This window comes from Mizuhopecten yessoensis, unplaced genomic scaffold (genome assembly GCF_002113885.1).
Source record: "Mizuhopecten yessoensis strain PY_sf001 unplaced genomic scaffold, ASM211388v2 scaffold11039, whole genome shotgun sequence".
Classification (NCBI taxonomy): Eukaryota; Metazoa; Mollusca; class Bivalvia; order Pectinida; family Pectinidae; genus Mizuhopecten; species Mizuhopecten yessoensis.
The window spans coordinates 750,487-778,019 of record NW_018408848.1 but is presented as its reverse complement, the minus strand read 5'-3'; the positions used below and the strand labels follow the sequence as shown (position 1 = coordinate 778,019).

Genomic DNA, 27,533 nt, shown 5'->3' with positions numbered 1-27,533 from the left:
GGCGCTAACTACTAGTCATATGCCACCTGACTAATATCTCCCAATGTGTGTATGCCTGCGTGTAAGCTAGATATGTAATGTGTTCTGTTTGTAGTGGACCCGTGCTTCCAACGGCATCATTTATAGTACCACATCACTTGAATGCTAGAGCACAGATACCGCAGCATCCACCCAAGACCAATTTATACTTCACCAGAGCTGTTGGGGGTTGTGTGGGGAGGAGAAAAGCCTTTTCTCTGGATATCCATGCGAACGACAACTTCGGGGATTGAACCCCGACCGCCTGCGTGGAAGGCCGGAGTGTTAACCACTCGACCGATCCGCCCATAAACTACATTTTAAAGTGACCGTATTATACATGTAATAGTGATGGGCCCGTACCTTATTTTCCATAATGCTTCATATTGTATAATAAATATTCCAAATAGCCACATGATCTTAGCAGTGTGTACACTTTTTAAGTAATCACTCTTAGGAATTTACAGCAATTTCATAAGTTTTAAAGTAACGTCCTTTCTATGTGTGCATCAAGTTTAATTCTTCGAATAAACGGTAACGGATCTCGTTGACATTCATCGAAGTAGTGCCAATGTTACCTTTAAAGAAGTACAACGTACTTAAAAACGGGACTCATAAGTGCATAGACCTTTCAACATCAAGTGAAGAGACCTAGATTTGAACAAAAATGTAAGAACAAATGATTAAAATGAACTTTATTGAAATGTATAGGATTTTGGTGTATGAATGGTTATAGAGCAACAGTACCTTGCACGAGTGTTCATTGGCAGACAATGTAATACCGTGAAATCAGATACTTTCGAGGGGTCTAAATTTCATGGTATAACGTCAAAATACTATTTTGTTTGTACATGAATTCATGGATTACGAGTACCCACTCAAACGGAGTTTCTCTATATCAAATTTGTTTTGGCTTTGTGGACCTATGAATCTGTGGATGAAAATAACCCACAAAATCAACGAAATTAACGAAATTAAAAACCCCACGAAAAGTAGTGATTTCACAGTACTTGTGTATATACGAGGGAAGCAGGATCATTTCCTATATATGCAAATAACTATTGTAGTATCTTCAGGAGAATTTACTATATGCGCAACAATTGGTGTAATATATACAGGAATATCCATTACACACGTACCAATTATTGTTATATGTTGACAAGAACATTTTCTGCACATTCAAATATAACCACAGTGTCTCCATAGGAGCATTTATTACACATGCAACAATTAATGTTATATATATATATATATATATATATGTATATGCACGTACCTGTACATCGGAACATCTACTTCATTCCTACATGTATATCACATGTACATGTACTGTGATATAAACATGTACGTAGCTATAATAGAGATACTTTCTGTACTAGAACATAAGTGTCAGCTCTTTATATGGCTCTTAATGTACAGCATTAAATAGCATAGTCTGTGTTTAACTAATATTAACTTATATTATCACAAAAGCAGTCGTTATCTCAGAAATGCATTAAACTCGTATAGCACATATACATGTATATATTCAACAGCAATAATTTGCAATTATTATTTTATTTGGCATCAAATCATTGAACTGCGATCATCATATATTTCATTACGAATCAAACAGTAGCAAATATACAGTACGAGTTCAAACTCTAGATAGCAACCTGTCTTAATCCCTCTGTTCTTTGTCATCGTACATCAATGTGGGCGCTACGCTTGTGATTTTATTAAATCCGTATTTTCCGTTCGTGACAAATTTCCTTTCTTCTCGAATTGAGTTCAAATACCTCATTCTATTTTTATTGTGTGTATAGTAATCCGCGAAATTGGAAGCAATTATTGCAACGGGCATTGCCAACAACAACAGTCCACTTACTGCACAGAGGACCCCCACGACGTAACCCATGGCTGTAGTTGGGAAGAAATCGCCATAGCCAACCGTCGTCATAGTTATGATAGCCCACCACATCGCAATGAACAGATTGTCATACGTACCGTCATCAAATATCTCTGCATAGAATATAGCACACGCAAAGATGACAGTAGCGACACCAAATGTTATACACAAGAGAAACAATTCTTTCAGACTTGCTTTGATGGCATAAAGTAACACACGGAAAGCGCTAAACTGTTTCTGCAGCCGTAAAAATAAAAGAACTCGCAATACAGTGAAGAATCGGACAATCATAAAAAATATGGCAGTGCTCTGAGATTCTATCATTTCACCTTTGTAGAATTCAAAAGCAAATGTTAACCACATACTGAGGACGAGAACGGAGGAAATTAACTTCATAGGACTACACATAAGTTTCCTACGACACGGACATAGTACACAACTTAGAACAAGTTCCACCGTGAAAATGATCATACACATAAACTCCACCACGAACAGACTCGGGTCCATGTCCTTCATGTAGTAGATTCGGAGCTTCTCGGATGGTATGCTATAATTGACGAGCTCCGGATGAAGCACTGAGAGGTAGAGGTCGCTTCTGTATTCGGCCATGGACGCCATGAAGAACACCAGCGTACTTGCACTGACCACAAGCATGTAGATAGAGTTCCATATCTGTAAATATAAGCATTACTATGGTCACAACAAGTTTTAATTCATTTATAGTTTTATTCCGCGTTTTACCCTACCCCTAGTAGTATGTATTGCAAACGCTTCTCTCTATAAAAGGTCGAGAGCGAGTATAGGCATCTGTGCAGAGTATAGTTGTCACGGACATATTCTGATTACAATTTGTATGCGGAAACATAAGATAGTAGAGACAGATGGGAAGTATTGACATGAGAGTTATAGTTGATACAGACAGGAGATCGTTACCGAAATGTGGTAGGTGTATGCTAGTGGGTGTGACAGTATGGATAACGGATGAGTGTTTAGGATGTGATGCCTTCGCAATAATGAATAGTAATATAATGTGTCATGTGACGACGGTGTCTAAAATCTGATGGGCCCCTCAAGCGGCATCACACGGATACATTTATGTACGTTATTATTGGAAAATCTGTATTTCACTAGTACCATTTTTCATACATGTTTTGTAACGTAGAATATATTGTATCAAACGTAAACTGATGTCTTCGCTAATTAACAAAATTTGCCGAAAAGTAAACAAGTAACGAAGGACAGTTAACAAATGCCCTACTTATATTTTATTACATAGGTTCGATTGTTGTTAAAAACATTATTCTAAAATAGTTATCCTCTCGAATATTTCTCATAAATTGCGACATTTAGTAAACTAGTGAATTAAACTAAATGTCACATTTATATCAGCTTTACATAGTTTCTATTGTTGCTACGAACATTATTTTGAAATTGCAAGTATCACACTGCATCCCCTTAACCAAAACAATCCCCTGGTATTGGTAACATGTGCTGTTCTTCCATTGTACTACATAATCGCCTTACGAGCTATGGTATGGCGAGTCTGGACTACTAAATATTATATTCACATTAACTGGACAGATAACCGACAAACAGTCATGAATATCTATAAAGTTTTAGTGTTATAATATAACATATCAATAAATGGTCTAGGAGTAAGGCGAGATGTTTATATAGGATGGTTTTAGTGTTATAATATAACATACAAATGTATCAATAAATGGTCTAGGATTAAGGCGAGATGTTTATATAGGATTGTTTTAGTGTTATAATATAACATATCAATGTTTATATAGGATGGTTTTAGTGTTATAATATAACATATCAATAAATGATCTAGGATTAAGGCGAGATGTTTATAAAGGATGGTTTCAGTGTTATAATATAACATATCAATAAATGATCTAGGAGTAAGGCGAGGTGTTTATATAGGATGGTTTTAGTGTTATAATATAACATATCAATGTTTATATAGGATGATTTTAGTGTTATAATATAACATATCAATGTGTATATAGGATGGTTTAAGTGTTATAATATAACATATCAATGTGTATTAAGGATGGTTTTAGTGTTATAATATAACATATCAATGTTTATATAGGATGGTGTAAGTGTTATAATATAACATATCAATGTTTATAAAGGATGGTTTTAGTGTTATAATATAATATATCAATGTTTATATAGGATGGTGTTAGTGTTATAATATAACATATCAATGTTTATATAGGATGGTGTAAGTGTTATAATATAACATATCAATGTTTATATAGGATGATTTTAGTGTAATAATATAACATATCAATGTTTATATAGGATGGTTTTAGTGTTATAATATAACATATCAATGTTTAAATAGGATGTTTTTAGTGTTATAATATAACATATCAATGTTTATATAGGATGGTTGTAGTGTTATAATATAACATATCAATAAATGGTTTAGGAGTAAGGCGAGATGTTTATATAGGATGGTTTTAGTGTTATAATATAACATATCAATAAATGGTTTAGGAGTAAGGCGAGATGTTTATATAAGATGGTTTTAGTGTTATAATATAACATATCAATAAATGGTCTGGGAGTAAGGCGAGATGTTTATAAAGGATGATTTAAGTGTTATAATATAACATATCAATAAATGATCTAGGAGTAAGGGGAGATGTTTGTATAGGATGGTTTTAGAGTTATAATATAACATATCAATAAATGATCTAGGAGTAAGGCGAGACGTTTATGTAGGATGGCTTTACTAGGATTAAGGCGAGATGTTTATATAGGATGGTTTTAGTGTTATAATATAATATATCAATGTTTATATAGGATGGTTTTAGTGTTTTAATATAACATATCAATGTTTATATAGGATGGTTTTAGTGTTATTATATAACATACCAATGTTTATAAAGGATGGTTTTAGTGTTATTATATAACATATCAATGTTTATATAGGATGGTTTTAGTGTGATAATATAACATATCAATGTTTATATAGGATGGTTTTAGTGTGATAATATAACATATCAATGTTTATATAGGATGGTTTTAGTGTTATGATATAACATATCAATGTTTATATAGGATGGTTTTAGTGTTTTAATATAACATATCAATGGGTATATAGAATGGTTTTAGTGTTATAATATAACATATCAATGATTATAAAGGATGGTTTTAGCGTTATAATATAGCATGTCAATGTTTATAGTAGTATATATATCAATGTTTATATAGGATGGTGTAAGTGTTATAATATAACATATCAATGTTTATATAGGATGGTTTTAGTGTTTTAATATAACATATCAATGTTTATATAGGATGGTTTTAGTGTGATAATATAACATATCAATGTTTATAAAGGATGGTCTTAGTGTTATAATATAACATATCAATGTTTATAGAGGATGGTTTTAGTGTTATAATATAACATATCAGTGTTTATATAGGATGGTTTTAGTGTTATTATATAACATACCAATGTTTATAAAGTATGATTTTAGTGTTATAATATAACATATCAATGTTTATAGAGGATGGTTTTAGTGTTATAATATAACATATCAGTGTTTATATAGGATGGTTTTAGTGTTATTATATAACATATCAATAAATGATCTAGGAGTAAGGCGTGATGTTTATATAGGATGGTTTTAGTGTTATAATATAACATATCAGTGTTTATATAGGATGGTTTTAGTGTTATTATATAACATATCAAAGTTTTTAAAGGATGGTTTTAGTGTTATAATATCTAGGAGTAAGGCGAGATGTTTATATAGGATGGTTTTAGAGTTATAATATAACATATCAATAAATGATCTAGGAGTAAGGGGAGATGTTTATATAGGATGGTTTTAGTGTTATAATATAACATATCAGTGTTTATATAGGATGGTTTTAGTGTTATTATATAACATATCAATAAATGATCTAGGAGTAAGGCGAGATGTTTATATAGGATGGTTTTAGTGTTATTATATAACATACCAATGTTTATAAAGTATGATTTTAGTGTTATAATATAACATATCAATGTTTATATAGGATGGTTTTAGTGTGATAATATAACATATCAATGTTTATATAGGATGGTTTTAGTGTTATAATATAACATATCAATGTTTATATAGGATGGTTTTAGTGTTATAATATAANCAGAGACGTATAATACGTCTCTGAAAATAGTTATCTTCTCAGATCGTTTTATTCCATTTCGTTTTCAATCATTCCTCGCGTTTCGTTCCACCTACTTTCAATCCATTCCGTTCCTGTGAGCAAANATAACATATCAATGATTATAAAGGATGGTTTTAGCGTTATAATATAGCATGTCAATGTTTATAGTAGTATATGTAGGTCTGGTAACGGTACATAATTGTTATAGTAATGTACATAGGTCTGGTAACGGTACATAACTGTTATAGTAGTATACGTAGGTCTGGTAACTATACATAACTGTTATAGTAGTATACGTAGGTCTGGTAACAGCACATAACTGTTATAGTGGTATACGTAGGTCTGGTAACGGTACATAACTGTTATAGTATACGTGGTAGGTCTGGTAACAGTACATATCTGTTATAGTAGTATACGTAGGTCTGGTAACGTTACATAACTGTTATAGTAGTATGTGTAGGTCTGGTAACGGTACATAACTGTTATAGTAGTGTACGTAGGTCTTGTAACGGTACATAACTGTTATAGTGGTATGTGGCTTCGCCTCAGTCAATATCACTCTTTCAGGTTCATATCACATCATATTCACCAGCACAAAAGTCCATAATTGTATATTATTATATGCATGAACATTTCTCGCAATCACATTGGTCGGATCCTTTCCATGTGACCAGTCCTCAAAAACTCATGTAGACCGGTGAATATCGATTTCTAAATATAGCCTGTATGGAAATTCCCCGGAACCTGTCGTAGCGCATGCGCAGTTAGACTGGAACGCGATCTGTCAGACGACATTAGAAGATGGCTGCTGGCGAACGTTTCTCCTCCGTTAGGAAAATTACCAAAACTATTCGAGGATAAAGATGCTGTTAACTTAAAAAAGGCCATTGAACCCGCAGTGCATGTCCTCCATGCTTATCTTCAGAAAAAGAACCTAGACGATGCCTGCGAAAGCTACAATGATGAACTGTTGTATTCAATCCCGGCTAAATTTTACATGGAGGCTCGCGTACAAAAATCAGAACCTTTGGTTTTGTTTTGTTTTATTCTATTGTTTAAGCATATAATAAAACAGTTATGGGCTTTTGTGCTGGTAAATATGATGTGATATGAACCTGACGCCTCAGTCAATATCAAATTTTTGCCAATACACAGTACCACACCTTGGCTACATAAATCATCCGTCCCCCTTGAAAGTTTACATTCTGTTGTAAACATTTTAATGAATTTTATAGAAGTCAGTTTTCAAACTAAACACTGTTTCATTAAAACAAGTTCTTTATATATTTTATTTAAGTTTAAATAAAGATAGACACTGCAACCATGGTAACATACTTAGTATATGGCCCATGTGTTTGTATTGGTCCTTAGCTTGATGACACTTGTATGTAGGACACTGTCTGTTATTATAGCACCATCGGGTACCGTAACTGATGCTGGTCATGTCAGGCACACCTCTATGTTGGGTTCGGATAACGGCTAATAGCAATTAAGAAGGTATAACAGCTAATGACGAGTTGAAAATATTATCAAAACTATATACAAATCTCTCCGGGGAGCATTTTGTGAAAGTATGCAATTTTTTCTCATTTTTCTCATTAGAGCTGTCACAAAATGGGTCACAATGGGCAATATATGTCTCGTTTCCCCCCGTCTTACCATGATAAACCTCTATGCTGTATTACTAACAAATGTCATTTTCGCTGACTGAACATGCGAACCAAGTAAATCCGATTTGATTTGTAATCTGGCCTTCTTAATAAATCGCAAACAAAACACTTCAACACGATATGGTATGGCTTATATGTGTATCTATTTATTTGTAGTAGTAGCTATATAATGCTGTAAAGGGTCCAATATATTACTAAAAATAGTATTTTTATTCGTCATGATTAATATTGGTTATTCGAGAGACGTTAAGATGATTCAGTTAATCCGTCAAACATGTAGCATAGCTTATACCGTTACATAAAGCGAATCTATTTTTAGCTCACCGGGTTCGAAGGACCAAGGTGAGCTCATGCCATACCGTGGCGTCCGTCGTCTGTCCGTCCGTACGTCAACTATTTCTTTAAACGACTTCTTCTTCTGAACCACTGATTAGAATTTATCGAAATTTGACTGGAAGCATCCATAGGTGGTGGGGTTTAAAATTGTATAAATGGTGGGGCTGACCCCCAGGGAGTGGAGGGGAGGGGCCAAAATGGGGCAATAAGGCTATATTGCTTTAAGCGACTTGGATATCGATCATAAGTTGTCGGAAGCATTCATGGGAGGCAGGAATTCAAAATTGTACAAATGGTGTGGCTGCCCCACCCTTGGAGACTTAACCCCTCGGTCATAACTTCGAAATGGTTAAAATGTCCACCCCACAACCATATATACAATTGTTAGGCATAAAGAAACGAATGCAGTCATGATATTAGAATTGACCCCAGGGTCTGCCCCACCCTTGCAAACTTAACCTCTGGTCCATAACTTTGAAACGGTTGAGATCCCCACCCGAAAAATATAAATACAAATGCTGGGCATAAAGAGAAAGATGCAGTCATGATATTAGAATAGATCCTTGGTTCTGGCCACAACCCTAGGGACCTAGATTCTGATTCACAGCTTGGAAACAGTTGAGATCCCCACCCCATAACCATACATGACATTGCTGGGCATGAACAATCTAATACAGATATGCTACAAGGATTGTCTTTGGGGTCTGGCCTATTCCTTTGATCTCATTTGGAGAATATTTTGCCATGATTGCTTAGATATCCAGGTGAGCGAAAGAGGCCCTCTGGGTATCTTGTTTAGTTCTAGCTAAAACATGTCACGACCTTGTCCACTGTAGTTGAAATACTTACACATATAATCAGTTGTTCTGACAACGATCAGATCGACATCCTAATTGTTTATATACGTACGTGATCAATATTAACGCCACATGTTCTCCTTTGTTCTCGTTAAACAGCGACATTCAACGTAAAACAAGCCCGGTCATTAACCATTTGTAACTGTGCGTTTGGCTGGTCTCCCGGCATCACTGTACAGTCCTAATGAATGGATACTTGTACACCCCAAATAGATCATACATTCTAACGAGAGACATCTAAGGATCTCTTATTTTGACTACATAACTTAATTCATAACGTATTAGCGAGAGAAATACCCCGATGTCATTTCGCTTGACCACCTAACCTGAAGCAGTACTAGTACAGGTGTGAACGTTGATAAACAGGTTAGATTCCCGTGGTTGACTTAGCAAAGTCAGAGGGATTATATACAGCTTCTATGTGCGTTACAATTCATCACGTATCTAATGAGATACGTCTCTCGCATCTTGATTTTGCTTTAATACCCACGTATAAACCAATTATAGGGTGAAATGCACGTCCTTGCTTAAATTCTTTAATGAATCAACATGCTAAGAGACTTTCAAAGATTTAGTTAATGCGCGATAAAAATGAAAAAAAAAAATATCGTATTCGATAAGTTTCAGTTTAAGAACTTAACACTTCCCAGACTGATTTTTTTTAACGTGATGTAACGATACTTACACTTTCTGGTTCCTGTGTTTCAATAGATTTCATCTATAAGTACACAATATATTTACACTGTCGCAGCGTGCTGCGATGTGCGTCCAAAGAAGTCGTATTTTATTTTTCATGAAGGAGCTCAATTCGAAAGAAATATATTTATCAAAATAATCTTTAAACCAAATATCTAAAAAAAAAAAAAAAAAAAAATATTCATCTCAGCCAAAGGTATTGCCTCTGCATTATACATTTCGAGCTTCCGGTCATAATATTGTTTTATGTATGTTCTTTTAGCTTCATGCCTTGGAATAAATTTAAAGTGTTCTAACCTTTTTGAAGATCCGTAATTCAGATAATATTCCATGAAAAATAACTGTTCACTGCATGCAAAGAGTAGAAAAGAATTGGGACTCTCGGATTTAAATGAAGGATTCTAAAGCCAAATGTAGACTAATCGTTTATTTCCTTTCCACTGCGTCTCTCTCGACACATTTCAATAAGCCTTTCCCTTGGTATCTCTCTTTAAATCTTCCCGTTGCTTCACCTTTGACATCTCTCACAAAGCCTCTCTATTTCGTCTCCCTTGTTATATTTTATTAACTCTTTCCAATATGATTGTTTCCCTTGATATTTCTCACAACGCCTTTCCAATATGTCTCCCTTGATATTTATCACATATCCTGGTCAATGTGTCGCCCTAGGTATCTTACACAAAGCCTTAAAATGTATCAAAATGTCTCCCCGATCAGGGGCGGATCGAGGATTTCCTAAAAGGGGGCCGAGAAAATTTTCTCAATAGTCAACGGTGTGCTGCCGAAGGCAGTACCCCGAGCGCGTAGCGCGAGGAGGGGGAGGGTACTGGAGGGGTCTTCCCCCTCCCGTAAGGGGTGTTTGGGGGATCTCCCCCCAAAATATGTGTTTTCTAGAACGTCTCAGAAGCGATTTCCCGTGTTCTGAGGATTGTTTGTATGTTTAATTAACAAGAAGAAAATAACATATTTTAAGTATGGCCCAAAGACTTTTTTTGTGTACTGGAAAGAAAATTAAAGTTTCGGTTCAAATTCTCTATCAACAGCGCTAGCGTGTTTTAGAAGTCAGATGGTATTATTATAGGGGCAAGCTGGTGATGACAAATGTATGAATCCACAGGGGGCTTGTTCATTATTACCTAATTTGGGCGTTCCGCTCGCAAGGGGGATACGAGAGGTCCACCGTCAAAAGATAAATGTAGGGACGCACAATATCTAGTCTTCAGACATTGTACCTACAGTACAGTACTTCATGTAATAGTTTGTCGTACAAAAGAACAAATAACACCATAACATCGTTGCTGTTTAATTAATAATGAGTTACACATGGATTCACTAAGTTGCTAAACAAACGGATAAGTTCAAATCAGTGCGACACCCAAGACCACTAGCTATATAGCCTCGCGTTTTATAATTGTTGACTAATTCACTAGTGAAGACAATGATATATCTGAAATGTCCACGCTGATTAACTCATGTAAGGGCGTGCATATTACCAACAGTGGTACATTTGCTAAGCTATCTGGTTAAAATGGTACAACTTAGGAGGCACACATACGCGTCACCTTTGAATTTAATTTAAAATTATCATACTTGTAAGTACAGCATATCATCTCATTCTAGTACGCACAACTTATTACTACGTACACACTAGTATGCTGTGTGAAGATACTTTCTTGTACGTACACGATGGTAAGCTATAAGTGCCACAATGAGATATTGTGTTGTAAATACAAGATAGTTAAACAGTTCCAACAATATATATAATACCAAAATAATTGAATGGATATGTTTAGTCGATTATACATAATATTGTCAGCCGAATTTTTTTTTTATCGTTCTTGTATGATGATATGATTAATATCGCCCGGGCGGTTAGGAAGGTTACAATAAAAAGTATTAATTTTCAGATCATTTTTAACGAGCGGTCAATAATATAATTATGCAACGTGTGCTAGTATATTTCCGCCGAGCGTTGCAAGTTGCAAGTTGGAGTGCCCCCCCCCCCCCCCCCCCTAAATCCGCATCTGCCGATATGTCTCACTTAGCCTTTCCGGTCCGTGTCCTCAACTACTTCGTGTCAAGTTATATCTATCACTTACACGTTCAACTTCGTGTCCAGTGATATCTCTCACTAACACGTTCTACTTCGTGTCCAGTGGTATCTCTTACTAACACGTTCTACTTCGTGTCCAGTGGTATTTCTCACTAACACGTTCTATTTGGTGTCCAGTGATATCTCTCACTAAAACGTTCTACTTCGTGTCCAGTGATATCTCTCACTAACACGTTCTACTTCGTGTCCAGTGATATCTCTCAATAACACGTTCTACTTCGTGTCCAGTGGTATCTCTTACTAACACGTTCTACGTCGTGTCCAGTGATATCTCTCACTAAAACGTTCTACTTCGTGTCCAGTGATATCTCTCACTTACATGTTCTACTTAGTGTCCAGTGATATCTCTCACTAACACGTTCTACTTCGTGTCCAGATCTCTCACTAACACGTTCTACTTCGTGTCAGTAATATCTCTCACTAACACATTCTACTTCGTGTACAGTGGTATCTCTCACTTACACGTTATACTTCGTGTCCAGTATTATTTATCACTGACCCCTTTTACTTCGTGACTAGTGACATCTCTCACTAACACGTTTTTCTTCGTGTCCAGTGATATCTCTCACTAACACGTACTTCTTCGTGTCCAGCGATATCTCTAACTAACACATTCTTCTTCGTGTCCTGTAGTATCGCTCACGAACACGTTCTACTTCGTGTCCAGTGATATCCCTCACTTACACGTTCTACTTCGTGTCCAACACGTTCTACTTCGTGTCCAGTGGTATTTCTCACTAACACGTTCTATTTGGTGTCCAGTGATATCTCTCACTAAAACGTTCTACTTCGTATCCAGTGATATCTCTCACTTACATGTTCTACTTAGTGTCCACTGATATCTCTCACTAACACGTTCTACTTCGTGTCAGTAATATCTCTCACTAACACATTCTACTTCGGGTACAGTGGTATCTCTCACTAACACGTTCTACTTCGGGTACAGTGGTATCTCTCACTAACACGTTCTACTTCGGGTACAGTGGTATCTCTCACTTACACGTTCTACTTCGTGTCCAGTGATATCTCTCGCTAACACGTTCTTCTTCGTGTCCTGTAGTATCGCTCACGAACACGTTCTACTTCGTGTCCAGTGATATCCCTCACTTACACGTTCTACTTCGTGTCCAGTATTATTTATCACTGACCCCTTTTACTTCGTGACTAGTGACATCTCTCACTAACACGTTTTTCTTCGTGTCCAGCGATATCTCTCACCAACACGTTCTTCTTCGTGTCCTGTGGTATCTCTTACTAACACGTTCTACTTCGTGTCCAGTCTATCACTTACACGTTCAACTTCGTGTCCAGTGATATCTCTCACTTACATGTTCTACTTATTGTCCAGTGATATCTCTCACTAACACGTACTTCTTCGTGTCCAGCGATATCTCTAACTAACACGTTCTTCTTCGTGTCCTGTAGTATCGCTCACTAACACGTTCTACTTCGTGTCCAGATCTCTCACTAACACGTTCTACTTCGTGTACAGTGGTATCTCTCACTAACACTTTCTACTTCGTGTCCAGTGATATCTATCACTTACACGTTCTACTTCGTGTCCAGTGATATCCCTCACTTACACGTTCTACTTCGTGTCCAACACGTTCTACTTCGTGTCCAGTGGTATTTCTCACTAACACGTTCTATTTGGTGTCCAGTGATATCTCTCACTAAAACGTTCTACTTCGTATCCAGTGATATCTCTCACTTACATGTTCTACTTATTGTCCAGTGATATCTCTCACTAACACGTACTTCTTCGTGTCCAGCGATATCTCTAACTAACACATTCTTCTTCGTGTCCTGTGGTATCTCTTACTAACACGTTCTACGTCGTGTCCAGTGATATCTCTCACTAACACGTTTTTCTTCGTGTCCAGTGATATCTCTCACTAACTCGTTCTTCTTTGTGTCCAGCGATATCTCTCACTAACACGTTCTTCTTCGGGTCCAGCGATATCTGTAACTAACACGTTCTTCTTCGTGTCCTGTGGTATCTCTCACTAACACATTCTACTTCGGGTACAGTGGTATCTCTCACTAACACGTTCTACTTCGGGTACAGTGGTATCTCTCACTAACACGTTCTTCTTCGGGTCCAGCGATATCTCTCACTAACACGTTCTTCTTCGGGTCCAGCGATATCTGTAACTAACACGTTCTTCTTCGTGTCCTGTGGTATCTCTCACTAACACATTCTACTTCGTGTACAGTGGTATCTCTCACTTACACGTTCTACTTCGTGTCCAGTATTATTTATCACTGACACGTTCTACTTCGTGTCCAGTGATATCTCTCACTAACACGTTTTTCTTCGTGTCCAGTGATATCTCTCACTAACACGTTCTTCTTTGTGTCCAGCGATATCTCTCACTAACACGTTCTTCTTCGTGTCCTGTGGTATCTCTCACTAACACGTTCTACTTCGTGTCCAGTGATATCTCTCATTAACACGTTCTTCTTCGTGTCCTGTGGTATCTCTTACTAACACGTTCTACTTCGTGTCCAGTAATATCTATCACTTATACGTTCTTCTTCGTGTCCAGTGATATCTCTCAATAACACGTTCTTCTTCGTGTCCAGTGATATCTCTCACTAACACGTTCTTCTTCGTGTCCTGTGGTATCTCTCACTAACACGTTCTACTTCGTGTCCAGTGATATCTCTCACTAACACGTTCTACTTCGTGTCCTGTGGTATCTCTCACTAACACGTTCTACTTCGTGTCCAGTGATATCTCTCACTAACACGTTCTTCTTCGTGTCCAGTGATATCTCTCACTAACACGTTCTTCTTCGTGTCCTGTGGTATCTCTCACTAACACGTTCTACTTCGTGTCCAGTGATATCTCTCACTAACACGTTCTACTTCGTGTCCTGTGGTATCTCTCACTAACACGTTCTACTTCGTGTCCAGTGATATCTCTCACTAACACGTTCTTCTTCGTGTCCAGTGATATCTCTCACTAACACGTTCTTCTTCGTGTCCAGTGATATCTCTCACTAACACGTTCTTCTTCGTGTCCTGTGGTATCTCTCACTAACACGTTCTACTTCGTGTCCAGTGATATCTCTCATTAACACGTTCTTCTTCGTGTCCTGTGGTATCTCTTACTAACACGTTCTACTTCGTGTCCAGTAATATCTATCACTTATACGTTCTTCTTCGTGTCCAGTGATATCTCTCAATAACACGTTCTTCTTCGTGTCCAGTGATATCTCTCACTAACACGTTCTTCTTCGTGTCCTGTAGTATCGCTCACTAACACGTTCTACTTCGTGTCCAGTGATATCTCTCATTAACACGTTCTTCTTCGTGTCCTGTGGTATCTCTTACTAACACGTTCTACTTCGTGTCCAGTAATATCTATCACTTATACGTTCTTCTTCGTGTCCAGTGATATCTCTCAATAACACGTTCTTCTTCGTGTCCAGTGATATCTCTCACTAACACGTTCTTCTTCGTGTCCTGTGGTATCTCTCACTAACACGTTCTACTTCGTGTCAGTAATATCTCTCACTAACACATTCTACTTCGTGTCCTGTGGTATCTCTCACTAACACGTTCTACTTCGTGTCCAGTGATATCTCTCACTAACACGTTCTACTTCGTGTCCAGTGATATCTCTCACTTATACTCTCTACTTCTTCTCCCGTGATATCTCTAACTTATCCTTTCCACTTCGTCTCCCCATATTTCTCACAATATTTTTCAAATATGCCCCTCTTCCGATGTCTCTCACCTAGACTTTCTCCTCCGTCACTCTTGCTATCTCTCACTTACACTTTTATACCTTTTCTCCAGTGATATCTCTCACTTAGCCTTTTCAGACCATCTTTTTGCTTCGTCTCTAAAGACAACTCTCGCTTAGCTTTTCTACTGCATCCTTCTTGGCCCCTTCCGTAACTATCCGGTAGATTTTATTGAAGGCTGGTGTATGGTGAAACATGGCAACGTAAACCTATGACAGGATTTTCAAATCGTTTGACTAAGGCTCCTTAACAATTTAGCACATATCCCAATTTCGCGATATAAAATGCTGTGTTGTGTCGTAAGTAATGTAAAATATGCTATCAAGAGATTAAAAAAATGCACAAGTTCGATTTTAGATAATACATTTCTATTTCAACGTTTCGTTGATCAGATATAGATTATCAAATCTCTATAACAAAACACCGTTTACAGCAGGAATATATCGACGTCTGTATTGATATTACAGTTGTACGGATTACCGTCTTATTCTTGTTGTAATGATAAATCAATATCTATAGTTACGTTTAGTTTTTATTCCGCCGATTTTGGATAAAGATTATACATTTATTTGAATCGGATTCAGAAGTGAAAGTATATTTTTCAAATAACTCATTTCAACATGAAAGAAAGAGGTGTGAGGTCGTCCATGACTAGTCTTGTGTGTATCTTCAGGTATTTTATTCTATCAGATAGATATTGAATTACACTAACTGTTTGAAACATTTGTATGTTTATAAACTCATTGCAATTTGTATTAGTTCTCAAAGATATCTAAAACCGTATATATTAAATGTTTTATGAACATGACTATTTGCATACTAGAAGAGGTCAGTTGGCGTTTTATATTTTCGGTATCCTTGTGATATTTCTTATTCTTTTGTGGTGTTTGTTTAAGGGAAAGTTAATAATTTTATGTTTTTTCATTGGTCTAGGTACAAACAATGTTAAAAATATCGATAATGTGGCTTCAAGAGCATGTTTTCAAAGGTAACACGCACTTGTTTTGATATTATGACTTTAAGGTGGCTCGACACATCGTCATCAGCGTCCATTTTCGTGACATACTTCCGGAAANTACTTTTTAATAAAAATTGCATATACAATTCGATGCATCATGTATACACTTAGTTGAAGTATTGTATTTTATTTAACTGAAAAATACGAAAGTGATTACGTATTTTGTAACGAACAGACCAAATTGTTACTCATTATTTCCGAATTCATAAAATCACGTTTTTCTTTGTGACACCAACAGTGTGTTTATTGAATTAATGAATTAAGAATACAAAATATCTTAAGAATAACATTAATTTATTCCTGAAACACCTAAGATACGTGGCCTCCTGTTATGCATTATACCTGTTAAGTTTTCAAATTAAACACCTTTTCATTGTACTTGGTAATCATTCAGAATAAACTCTTGTTAATTATTTATGGTACGAATATGCAGCCTATTGAATATCATTTTTTTAAAATATGCTAATTTTGTCTCAGCTTATCTAGTACTGACATACTTGAAATACATGTAGTCATAAACAGAACTAATGGCTCGATATTTGTTTTGCATGCGTTTGGCTTTATGAGCCTTTTAAACATTTAACAATAGACAAATTGACTTACCAGAGCGGCCTTGGAAGACTTGGGGTTTTCCAGGGCTAGCCATATCTTGTAGCGGATACTGTCCCGATTAATTTCATCAATCTCATCTTCCTTCATCTTAAGTCCATTTACACTGTTTGCTTTCCTTAAATTTTCCATTACTTCTGTAGTGTCGTCAATTTCGTAGTAGGCTTTCCAACAACATTCGGAAATACAAGATACGGGAATCTTCCAAAATTCCATTTCTTTCCGGAATACTGTACCGCAAATATTCTTCGGCACATGGAGCTCGTGCATTGTATATAGATTTAATATTGAGTTAAAAATATCCGGATCCCTTTCAAAGAAATACTCGTCATTTTCCTCGTCCCAGTATTCTGAATTATGATTAAGGGATGCCAACAAGGATTTCGGAAAGAACCTTAAGGTAGAACATCTCGTTTCAAATCGGACACCTCTGATGTTAATCTTTACCTTGACTTTTGTCAGGTTCTCGGTCGTCATGTTTTGTCACAGTAGTACTGTCACAGTAGTACTGTACTAACATGTATATGGTTACTCTAGCACACGCGTGTTCAGTAAATACAACTCGGTTTAAATACCAGGTCCTCCTCACAAATTATGTGAATGGATGTCACGTGCATATGTTTCCAACCTACTGATTAGCATATCTTTTGTTTTGGTATTGGATTCCACTGGAAGAAGGTGGTCCACGGGTTCGACCGGAAGCCACCTATAGCACGTAATTAAGAACATGTCAACAGAGCACACAATAGTTACAACAACCTATATCAACGTACAAACGATATACTCTTATGAATAATACATACACGTACGATGCTTATGATTTAGATCCCAAACACTCTATAATACAGCACATTAAACACATTCTGCCAAATGAATTCAGTCTTGGAACAATGCAAAACAATGCATTATTTTCATAGCTTACAGATACAGATCGACCGGGAAACACGGTATAGGCTAACGTGATAGCACGTCTCCAGGTTTTACCAAGTGTATGTAACATGGATTATATATATATACATGGTAACAGCATTAGATATACTACAGACTGAACCACTGTTATGCATCATGTACTGTCGTTTTGTAAGTAAAATGAGTTAAATTTATATATACACATTCAAATTGTGGTCAGATCGTATTTCGTTTTAAATGAACGTATAGGCACTCTATTGGAATCCTATACAAAGTAAGTAACATATGGAACTATGTCGGTAACACTGCCTAAATCTCAGTGTAAGCAGATGTCAATCATATACACGTGGTTGAACAACACAGTGACCACAGTTACCACGCGACTGGTAGTGTACATTTCAATGGATCAGTATATAACAGACTGTCATTGTACGTTAGAGAGACTGACTGTACCACGCTTTCAGTATAGCTGACAATATTTCTACGTGTTTACTAAAGTCGAGAGTAACTACTAGTCAACTGAAGCCGACAGTAACTACCAGTCAACTAAAGCTGACAGTAACAACCGGTCAACAAAAGCCGACATTAATAACCAGTCAACTAAAGCTGACAGTAACATTAAGTGAACTAAAGCCGACATTAATAACCAGTCAACTAAAGCTGACAGTAACAACCGGTTAACTAAAGCTGACATTAACAACCGGTTAACTAAAGCTGACAGTAACAACTAGTCAACTGAAGCTGACAGTAACAACCGGTTAACTAAAGCCGACAGTAACAACCAGTCAACTAAAGCTGACAGTAACAACCGGTCAACTAAAGCTGACAGTAACAATAAGTCAACTAAAGCTGACAGTAACAACCAGTCAACGAAAGCTGACAGTTACAACCGGTCAACTAAATCCGACAGTAACAACCAGTCAACTAAATCCGAGAGTAACAACCAGTCAACTAAAGCTGACAGTAACAATAAGTCAACGAAAGCTGACAGTAACAATAAGTCAACTAAAGCTGACAGTAATAACCAGTCAACTAAAGCCGACATTAATAACCAGTCAACTAAAGCTGACAGTGACAATAAGTCAACTAAAGCTGACAGTAACAATAAGTCAACGAAAGCTGACAGTAACAATAAGTCAAGTAAAGCTGACAGTAATAACCAGTCAACTAAAGCCGACATTAATAACCAGTGAACTAAAGCTGACAGTGACAATAAGTCAACTAAAGCTGACAGTAACAATCAGTCAACGAAAGCTGACAGTAACAATAAGTCAACGAAAGCTGACAGTAACAACCAGTCAACTAAAGCCGATAGTAACAACCGGTCAACTAAATCCGACAGTAACAACCAGTCAATTAAAGCTGACAGTAACAACCAGTCAACTAAATCCGACAGTAACAACCAGTCAACTAAAGCTGACAGAAATAACCAGTCAACTAAAGCCGACAGTAACAACAAGTCAACTAAAGCCGATAGTAACAACCAGTCAACTAAATCCGACAGTAACAACCAGTCAACTAAAGCTGACAGTTACAACCGGTCAACTAAATCCGACAGTAACAACCAGTCAACTAAAGCTGACAGTAACAACCGGTCAACTAAATCCGACAGTAACTACCCGTCAACTAAAGCCGATAGTAACAACTGGTCAACTAAATCCGACAACCAGTCAACGAAAGCTGACAGTAACAACCAGTCAACTAAATCCGACAGTAACAACCAGTCAACAAACGCTGACAGTTACAACCGGTCAACTAAATCCGACAGTAACAACCAGTCAACAAAAGCCGACAGTAACAACCAGTCAACTAAAGCTGACAGTTACAACGGGTCAACTAAATCCGAGAGTAACAACCAGTCAACTAAAGCTGACAGTAACAACCAGTCAACTAAAGCAGACAGTTTCAACCGGTCAACTAAATCCGACAGTAACAACCAGTCAACAAAAGCCGACAGTAACAACCAGTCAAATAAAGCTGACAGTAACAACCAGTCAACTAAATCCGACAGTAACAACCAGTCAACAAAAGCCGACAGTAACAACCGGTCAACTAAATCCGACTGTAACAACCAGTCAACTAAAGCTGACAGTAACAATAAGTCAACTAAAGCTGACAGTAACAATAAGTCAACTAAAGCCGACATTAATAACCAGTCAACGAAAGCTGTCAGTAACTACCAGTCAACTAAAGCTGACAGTAATAACCAGTCGACGAAAGCTTTAGTTGACTGGTTGTTACTGTCAGCTTTAGTTGACTTATATACAGACATTTCCACTACAGTAAAAACCAGTCAACTAAAGCTGACAGTAACATCCAGTCATCTAAAGCTTTCGTTGACTGGTTATTACTGTCAGCTTTCGTTGACTGGTTATTACTGTCAGCTTTAGTTGACCGGTTATTACTGTCAGCTTTAGTTGACTGGTTATTACTGTCAGCTTCAGTTGGCCGGTTATTACTGTCAGCTTTAGTTGACTGGTTATTACTGTCAGCTTTAGTTGGCCGGTTATTACTGTCAGCTTTAGTTGACTGGTTATTACTGTCAGCTTCAGTTGGCCGGTTATTACTGTCAGCTTTAGTTGACTGGTTATTACTGTCAGCTTCAGTTGGCCGGTTATTACTGTCAGCTTTAGTTGACTGGTTATTACTGTCAGCTTCAGTTGGCCGGTTATTACTGTCAGCTTTAGTTGACTGGTTATTACTGTCAGCTTCAGTTGGCCGGTTATTACTGTCAGCTTTAGTTGACTGGTTATTACTGTCAGCTTTTGTTGACTGATTGTTACTGTCGGCTTTAGTTGACTGGTTATTACTGTCGGCTTTAGTTGACTGGTTATTACTGTCGGCTTTAGTTGACTGGTTATTACTGTCGGCTTTAGTTGACCGGTTGTAACTCTCAGCTTTAGTTGACTGGTTGTTACTGTCGGCTTTAGTTGACTGGTTGTTACTGTCCGCTTTCGTTGACTGGTTGTTACCGTCGGCTTTTGTTGACCGGTTATTAATGTCGGCTTTAGTTGACTGGTTGTCACTATCGGCTTTCGTTGACTGGTTATTACTGTCAGCTTTAGTTGGCCGGTTATTACTGTCAGCTTTAGTTGACTGGTTATTACTGTCAGCTTCAGTTGGCCGGTTATTACTGTCAGCTTTAGTTGACTGGTTATTACTGTCAGCTTCAGTTGGCCGGTTATTACTGTCAGCTTTAGTTGACTGGTTATTACTGTCAGCTTCAGTTGGCCGGTTATTACTGTCAGCTTTAGTTGACTGGTTATTACTGTCAGCTTTATTTGGCCGGTTATTACTGTCAGCTTTAGTTGACTGGTTATTACTGTCAGCTTTAGTTGACTGGTTATTACTGTCAGCTTTAGTTGACTGGTTGTTACTGTCAGCTTTAGTTGACTGGTTTTTACTGTAGTGGAAATGTCTGTATGCGTGTGATTTTGTTGAGTTTTCTGCAGTGTATAGCGAAACGGAATTTGTCTGATCCTTTTCGTCGTACTAGAACTACAGGAGAAGTGAATTCTGGGTTTGTAGCTGGACAAATAATGTTATTCTCCAGCATAACATCTCGGCTCTATTAACAGGATTTTTCATCGCCTGTGTCTATGACATTTTTATATACCGACGTGTGTCCTTATTCTGACATGTTCGCCGCAAACGCTTGTCGGTTCTTGTGAACCAGACGCAGCAGCCTTTGCTTCTGTTGTGGTGTTAGGTCAGTCTGTTCTAAATCAAATTTTAACTTTTTGAACCATGATGAGAACATAGATCATAATCTGTGGTAATAGCACTAGCAACACAAGTCGCATTAACAACAGTAGAGACTGGATAATGAGATGGAATATGAATGACTGAATGTGATGTGTTAATGAGCTGCATGCATGCTCTGTTTATCGGTTGTACTAAAAACATGCAGCGTCTAAAAGTTGACGATCTTGCAATGATTTATTTGGTTCTGAAAGTATCTCTTTGCCAAGTTTGTTGGTATTTATGTGTATTGAAATGGCACAAATGCTGTATGGCGGTATAGTTAATGACCTTTTAATCCAAGCAAACTTCTCACCTGGGTGAATGAGTGGGACTGAAAGTTCTTAATCCCAGATTAAGAGAAGCATTGTTAGCTTGAAGAAAATCTAAACCCACTATTACATTGACATATTTTCCCTTGCGCTGGGCATCTAAACCTATCTGTACATCGCCCGCCACATCCCTGACATGGGAAATTTTAACTGGGGTTGGGTTGATGTGAGGGTGACATGTTGTGACGATAACTGTGTTGACATAGGGTTTGGGTAAGGTGTGGGTGGTGTGGACGGGGTGAAAATGGATCGAATAGCGAGATCTGGGTTCAGGATGATAATGAGTATATGGTTTTTGAAAAGGTGGCCTGGGATAATGCCTTTGGGATTGCTGGTGAGGTTCTGCTACGCACAAACTATGCACCATCTCCTCTAGCGAGGCTATTCTGGCCAAGATAAGTTCTGTCGAGATATCTGACTGCGCGGTTTTAACTGAGCCTGTAGTAACGACCATTGCCTTTCCTGCCAAAATAGACATGTTACGTAAGTAGTCTAAAGATTGTGGTTCCTTATAGGCCACAACTGATTTTATTTCTGAATGGTCCTTACTACAGGCTCAGTTAATACCGCACAGTCAGATATCCCAACAGAACTTCTCTTGGGAACAGTTTGTGCGTAGCAGAACCTCACCAGCAATCCCCTAAGGCATTATCCCAGGCACGATATCAAACACGTTTTGCCTACCGAATGGGTCTGTTGAAGCGGCTGGCTCTGCCTCGATGTCCTCGTTGACGGAGATGTCGTCGTTGGCGAAGATGTTGTCATCTCCGGGACTGTACTGGACGAAGGGGTTGAGGTTCAGGGATGGCTGAGTCAGAACGGGACTGTTGGCAGAGTCCTGTCGATCTCTGGAGTATCGTTCAAAAATTCAATGGCCTGTTCCGTCGGAGGTTGACGTAAGTGAGAGGTAGCGTTTCAATTATCCAGTCTGACCTTAAAATATAAGCAAGGCGATCTTTAGATTTTTATTCCCAAAATGATTGTTTGGGAGAGATCGAGTCTTTTTTTCTTTTCTTTTTTTCTATTTTTTTTTTATTCCCCCAGTATCTTTGGGAGGGATGCCAGGGTTGAGGTGCCCTGAGATCTGCAAAAAGCCTATTTCTCTTCATTCTCTTTCTTTTTCATTCATTCTTTCATACTCAAACTCAAAATCATTCATTCTTTCATACGTTTATTTCATTCATTACAATAACGATAACATTTATTTTGATTAAATTGATATATTAAATTACATCAACCATTCCTTCTTTATAGATCGAGCCTTTTTATGCTCAGCACCATAGCGATGGTCAATTGTCTAACTGCTTGACCAATAAATGCAGAATTTCGCACCATGTGATCCTGGTCACCAAGGGTCGGTTAGGTACCCTTGTTTTGGTGATATGCCCGGGATAATATATTAACTTACCATGTCACTATGTTCTTGTTTAACCGTGTTATGTATAAGAACAAGTTGAACGAGACTGTTTACATATAAATACATATATCAAAGTACAAAGTCCGACAGTTCTGGACATCATGACCTTAGTATTAGATTGACTTTACAATTACTAGTCGGCTTCATTATGTACTTTCCTTAATCCTTGACAATTGTGACTTTTTTATCTTTCAATTAAGCCGAGACCTGGAGTATAAACTGTATGAATCCTACGACCATTGACATTGGATTTTGTTTGATAATTCCATATACTGTATCAATAGCATGTTCGCTACACTTGATTTACACAATAACACAATATCTTGATATACATTCTTTATCAAATTGTTACTATACAATAATCACAATTAAAATATAAAATCCATCGTAATAGTTAGTACGTATTAACTAAAGGTTAAGCTAACCACGCGTTAACTAAAGATGACAGTAACTACATGTACGTGTTAAATATTACTGACAGTAGCCACGTGTTAAATATTACTGACAGTAGCCACGTGTTAAATATTACTGACAGTAGCCACGTGTTAAAGAAACCTGACAGTAACTAATTTCTCCCCGACTCTCAACTTGGGTTTTGATAAAACGTAACACCGACGTCGTGTACAAAATAAACTTGACCCTGCTTTTGAAAGGGCGGATAATTGAAACTGTATGCAAAAGTTTCACTGCAAGTTTGTTTACTAATTCTTTATTTACATGAGGCTTTGTCAATTACCGACAGTGTCTGGCAGTAGATATTCGTCACTGATCAAAATGACGCAACATATCATATTGGGGCTACGTCATCTATCACAACGTCGTCCAGCAGGAAACAACAGAAACGACCTGGAGGTTGTCGAGATCGTGCATCTATGTATATCAGCTATCTAACATATGGGTGTTTAACCTGCAGAAACTCATATCGCGTAAATACTGTAAATCTCTAAATTATTGCCAAGTACTTTTGAGGTTATGCTTCTAATTGGCTTTGCAATATTTCCTCAAATAATTGGGTATGTAATACTGCAAATTACCGCAGATGTAATTTTTAAGTATTTCGATTTCTTGGATTAAATGTTGGCAGTTATGCTAATAGAAGGAATTAATAGGTATTTAATTTTGTGCTGTACATAAAAATACCATAGATATAATAAGCTCTCTGTAAGCTCTCTGTAAACAAGACGACTAATCTACTGGCTTGTATTTAACGTATTTCCTTGTTATTAATCATAGCACAAAAACTGATCTTCCGAGAAATATACAAATATAGACACGATAAATGGCCTCAATTTGTGATATTTAATGCAGCAAGATAATGTATAATTGCCCTTGAATGAGGGTAACATGATTCTTTATTATTTGTACCTCAGATTAATTTCACGAGGGCAGACCCCGTGTTAAACATGATTGATTGAGGGGATTCAAGGAATATTGGTGTTTTTTTTTCAAATACAAGGCCAAGAAATATATTTACCAAATCAAAATAAAAAATAACACCACAAAGGATATAAGGATTACTCGGGGCCATCACTTGTTCTTTTTTAAAACATGTAAGACATTTTATCTCTCTCAAAGAGGATCCAGGAAGCTAAGGCCTCGGCAGAGAAAATGGATCACGTAAGAGAAACTCGAGCAGGTGAGGGAGACATGCTGTTGTATCACCCGGTCATGTGTAACATAGATGAGGTATATATACCACAGACAGTTATTGTAGTATATATCACATACAGTTATTGTAGTATATATACCACATATAGTTATTGTGGTATATATACCACAGACAGTTATTGTAGTATATATACCACAGACAGTTATTGATGATCTTTCCAGTATCCCAAGCATACCACAGGGATCGGAGCATTAATTACGTATCAAAGCATCAAAGCCATTTTGGTCTCTGTGGAGTATAACATATAGATAGATATTATACTGTACAATTGAACCGCGTTTGTTGAGGTACTGTCACCAAATGATAACTAAACACCGACAAATAAAATGTATAGACTTAATGATAGGAAGACATGTAAAATAAAAGCTCTAAACTATAAGCAACTGCATGGTATCCTTTTCGGACTTTCACAAACAGATTAAAATTAGACTTGTAATTCTGCTACTCTACGATACACTCCAATATCACTTCAATACTTCAGATGACGTCATGACAAAATGGATGGCAGGTGGGTCGTGTATCGCTGGTAAAACAAATTGAATTTTCACTGAGTTAAATGACAATGATGATGAGGATGACGATGGGGATGGTGATGACGGGGCTGATGCTGCTGCTGTTGATGCTGCTGCTGCTGCTGCTGATGATCTAAATAGGGAAATTACGCTTGATGAAGTAAATAAAAGTATCCAGGAGCTCAAAAGTGGTAAGTCACCGGGTATGGATCAGGTTTTGAACGAAAATATCAAATATCTACCTAATGAAGCACGTCTAGTAATATGTAAACTGTTTAACCTTATTTCTAACTCTGGAGTGATCCCTGAATACTGGACAATTGGGATAATAAAACCAGTTTATAATAAAAAGGGTGACCCTAAAGACCCAGATAATTACCGGGGTATCACACTGATAAGTTGTCTGGGAAAACTGTTTACACATATTTTGAACAACAGGCTTAATGACTACTCAGATAAACATGATATAATCTCTCCTAATCAAGCAGGTTTCCGTAAAGGTCACTCCACTGTTGACAATTATTCTTTCTGATTCTGCTGAAGGTTTGCAAAATGCTCTTAACGTTTTTCAGAAATACTGTGATATATGGAAATTAGAAGTTAATGTGAAGAAAACAAAAATACTTGTATTCTGTTAACGCAAATCTAATAATAACCATGTATTTAGAATTAGCGGTAAAGTTATAGAAGATGTGGCCAATTTTAGCTATCTGGGTGTGACATTTAATTACAATGGTAGCGTTTTGAAATGAAACGAAAGCCTTGTGAGCAAGCCTAAAAATCCATTTTTTCTGTGTATCGTAATATAAAAAATCAACCTCTTCCAAAAGACTTGCAACTTAAATTATTTCCTACTCTAGTTAGTCCTATATTGTTGTATGGATCTTGGATCTGAAATATGGGGTTACGAAAATATCAAAATAGTAGAACAAACTCATTAGAAATTTTGTAGACGAATTTTGGGCCTGCGAACTTCGACTCCAAACTTTATCATTTATGGTGAATTAGGTCAATATCCTCTTGAGATAGCTGTTAAGAATTATGACTTTTTATAACTCACTCTTAATGAATACCTCTAAACTTAGTTGCCATATGTATAGGTTAATGTTCAAACATCAAGCCAATAATTTGTGTAAGTTTAGATGGTTAGAATATATAAATATGTGTTTTGATAAAGTCGGACACAGTTCTATTTTTATAAACCAGGAACCTATTAGTAAATATTATATTAAAAACACTGTCAAACAATTTTTTATTGATCAATGTTTACAAAGATGGCATGCAAACATTCAAAAATCATCTCGAGGTGAACTGTTTGGTAACTTTAAGAAGAAACATGAACTTGAGCCTTATTTGACTCGCCTTTCTGATAAGAAGAAGCATGAACTTGAGCCTTATTTGACTCGCCTTTCTGAAAAAACCCAGATCAACATTATGCAAATGGAGATGCTCTAATATGAACTTTCCCATTGAAACGGGTAGGTGGCATACTATTCAAAAACAAGACCGAAAATGTACTCTATGTAAAAATGAGCTAGGCGACGAATTTCATTATTTATTCAAATGTACAAATTTAATAATTGTAGAGCTTAGAGAAAAAGATATTCCTCTGTGTTATAGAAAAAATCCGTCTCAAATTAAAATGAGTGTTCTGTTGTCATTTTGTAACACGACATGTACAGTATTAAATGGAATTTGTCTTTTGTTGAAAAACATTAACAAACTGTTGTAATATGTATCACGATTACTGTTTTGTGAACTTGCCATCTATTTTGTCATCACGTGTGTATTATTATACTCTGATACCTCAT

General features: G+C 36.9%; 3 protein-coding genes across 3 annotated transcripts; 1 reads left to right on the top strand and 2 right to left on the bottom strand.

Moving 5' to 3' along the window:
* Positions 1-716: 716 nt before the first annotated feature.
* On the bottom strand, positions 717-23,027 carry LOC110464859 (potassium voltage-gated channel protein egl-36-like). Its single transcript, XM_021520305.1, has 3 exons — positions 22,809-23,027; positions 17,137-17,848; positions 717-2,578 (listed from the first exon to the last, which is right to left on the bottom strand). Exons 2-3 carry the CDS (start codon positions 17,617-17,619, stop codon positions 1,679-1,681), a joined length of 1,383 nt encoding a protein of 460 aa, XP_021375980.1. The 5' UTR covers positions 17,620-17,848; positions 22,809-23,027; the 3' UTR covers positions 717-1,678.
* On the top strand, positions 18,345-20,304 carry LOC110464856 (putative uncharacterized protein DDB_G0282133). The gene is made up of 4 exons (XM_021520302.1): positions 18,345-18,372; positions 18,820-19,191; positions 19,279-20,219; positions 20,299-20,304. The coding sequence occupies exons 1-4, from the start codon at positions 18,345-18,347 to the stop codon at positions 20,302-20,304; spliced, it is 1,347 nt and encodes a 448-aa protein (XP_021375977.1).
* On the bottom strand, positions 20,329-27,533 carry LOC110464855 (uncharacterized protein DDB_G0290685-like). Its single transcript, XM_021520301.1, has 4 exons — positions 27,529-27,533; positions 22,809-22,972; positions 22,482-22,586; positions 20,329-21,497 (listed from the first exon to the last, which is right to left on the bottom strand). Exons 1-4 carry the CDS (start codon positions 27,531-27,533, stop codon positions 20,329-20,331), a joined length of 1,443 nt encoding a protein of 480 aa, XP_021375976.1.

What these genes read in the sequence shown, in the direction of transcription:
- LOC110464856 (XM_021520302.1), top strand. Translation starts at nt 18,345, where the DNA reads ATGTCGGTAACACTGCCTAAATCTCAGT. An exon ending in AACACTGCCTAAATCTCAGT is followed by an intron (nt 18,373 to 18,819) that starts GTAAGCAGATGT and finishes GGTTAACTAAAG; the next exon opens with CCGACAGTAACAACCAGTCA. An exon ending in TGACAGTAACAATAAGTCAA is followed by an intron (nt 19,192 to 19,278) that starts GTAAAGCTGACA and finishes AGTCAACTAAAG; the next exon opens with CTGACAGTAACAATCAGTCA.
- LOC110464859 (XM_021520305.1), bottom strand. Translation starts at nt 17,619, where the DNA reads ATGACGACCGAGAACCTGACAAAAGTCAAGGTAAAGATTAACATCAGA. An exon ending in AGTCTTCCAAGGCCGCTCTG is followed by an intron (nt 2,579 to 17,136) that starts GTAAGTCAATTT and finishes TTATATTTACAG; the next exon opens with ATATGGAACTCTATCTACAT.
- LOC110464855 (XM_021520301.1), bottom strand. An exon ending in CGCTTCAACAGACCCATTCG is followed by an intron (nt 22,587 to 22,808) that starts GTAGGCAAAACG and finishes CTATTTTGGCAG; the next exon opens with GAAAGGCAATGGTCGTTACT. An exon ending in GCTAGAGGAGATGGTGCATA is followed by an intron (nt 21,498 to 22,481) that starts GTTTGTGCGTAG and finishes TATACACTGCAG; the next exon opens with AAAACTCAACAAAATCACAC.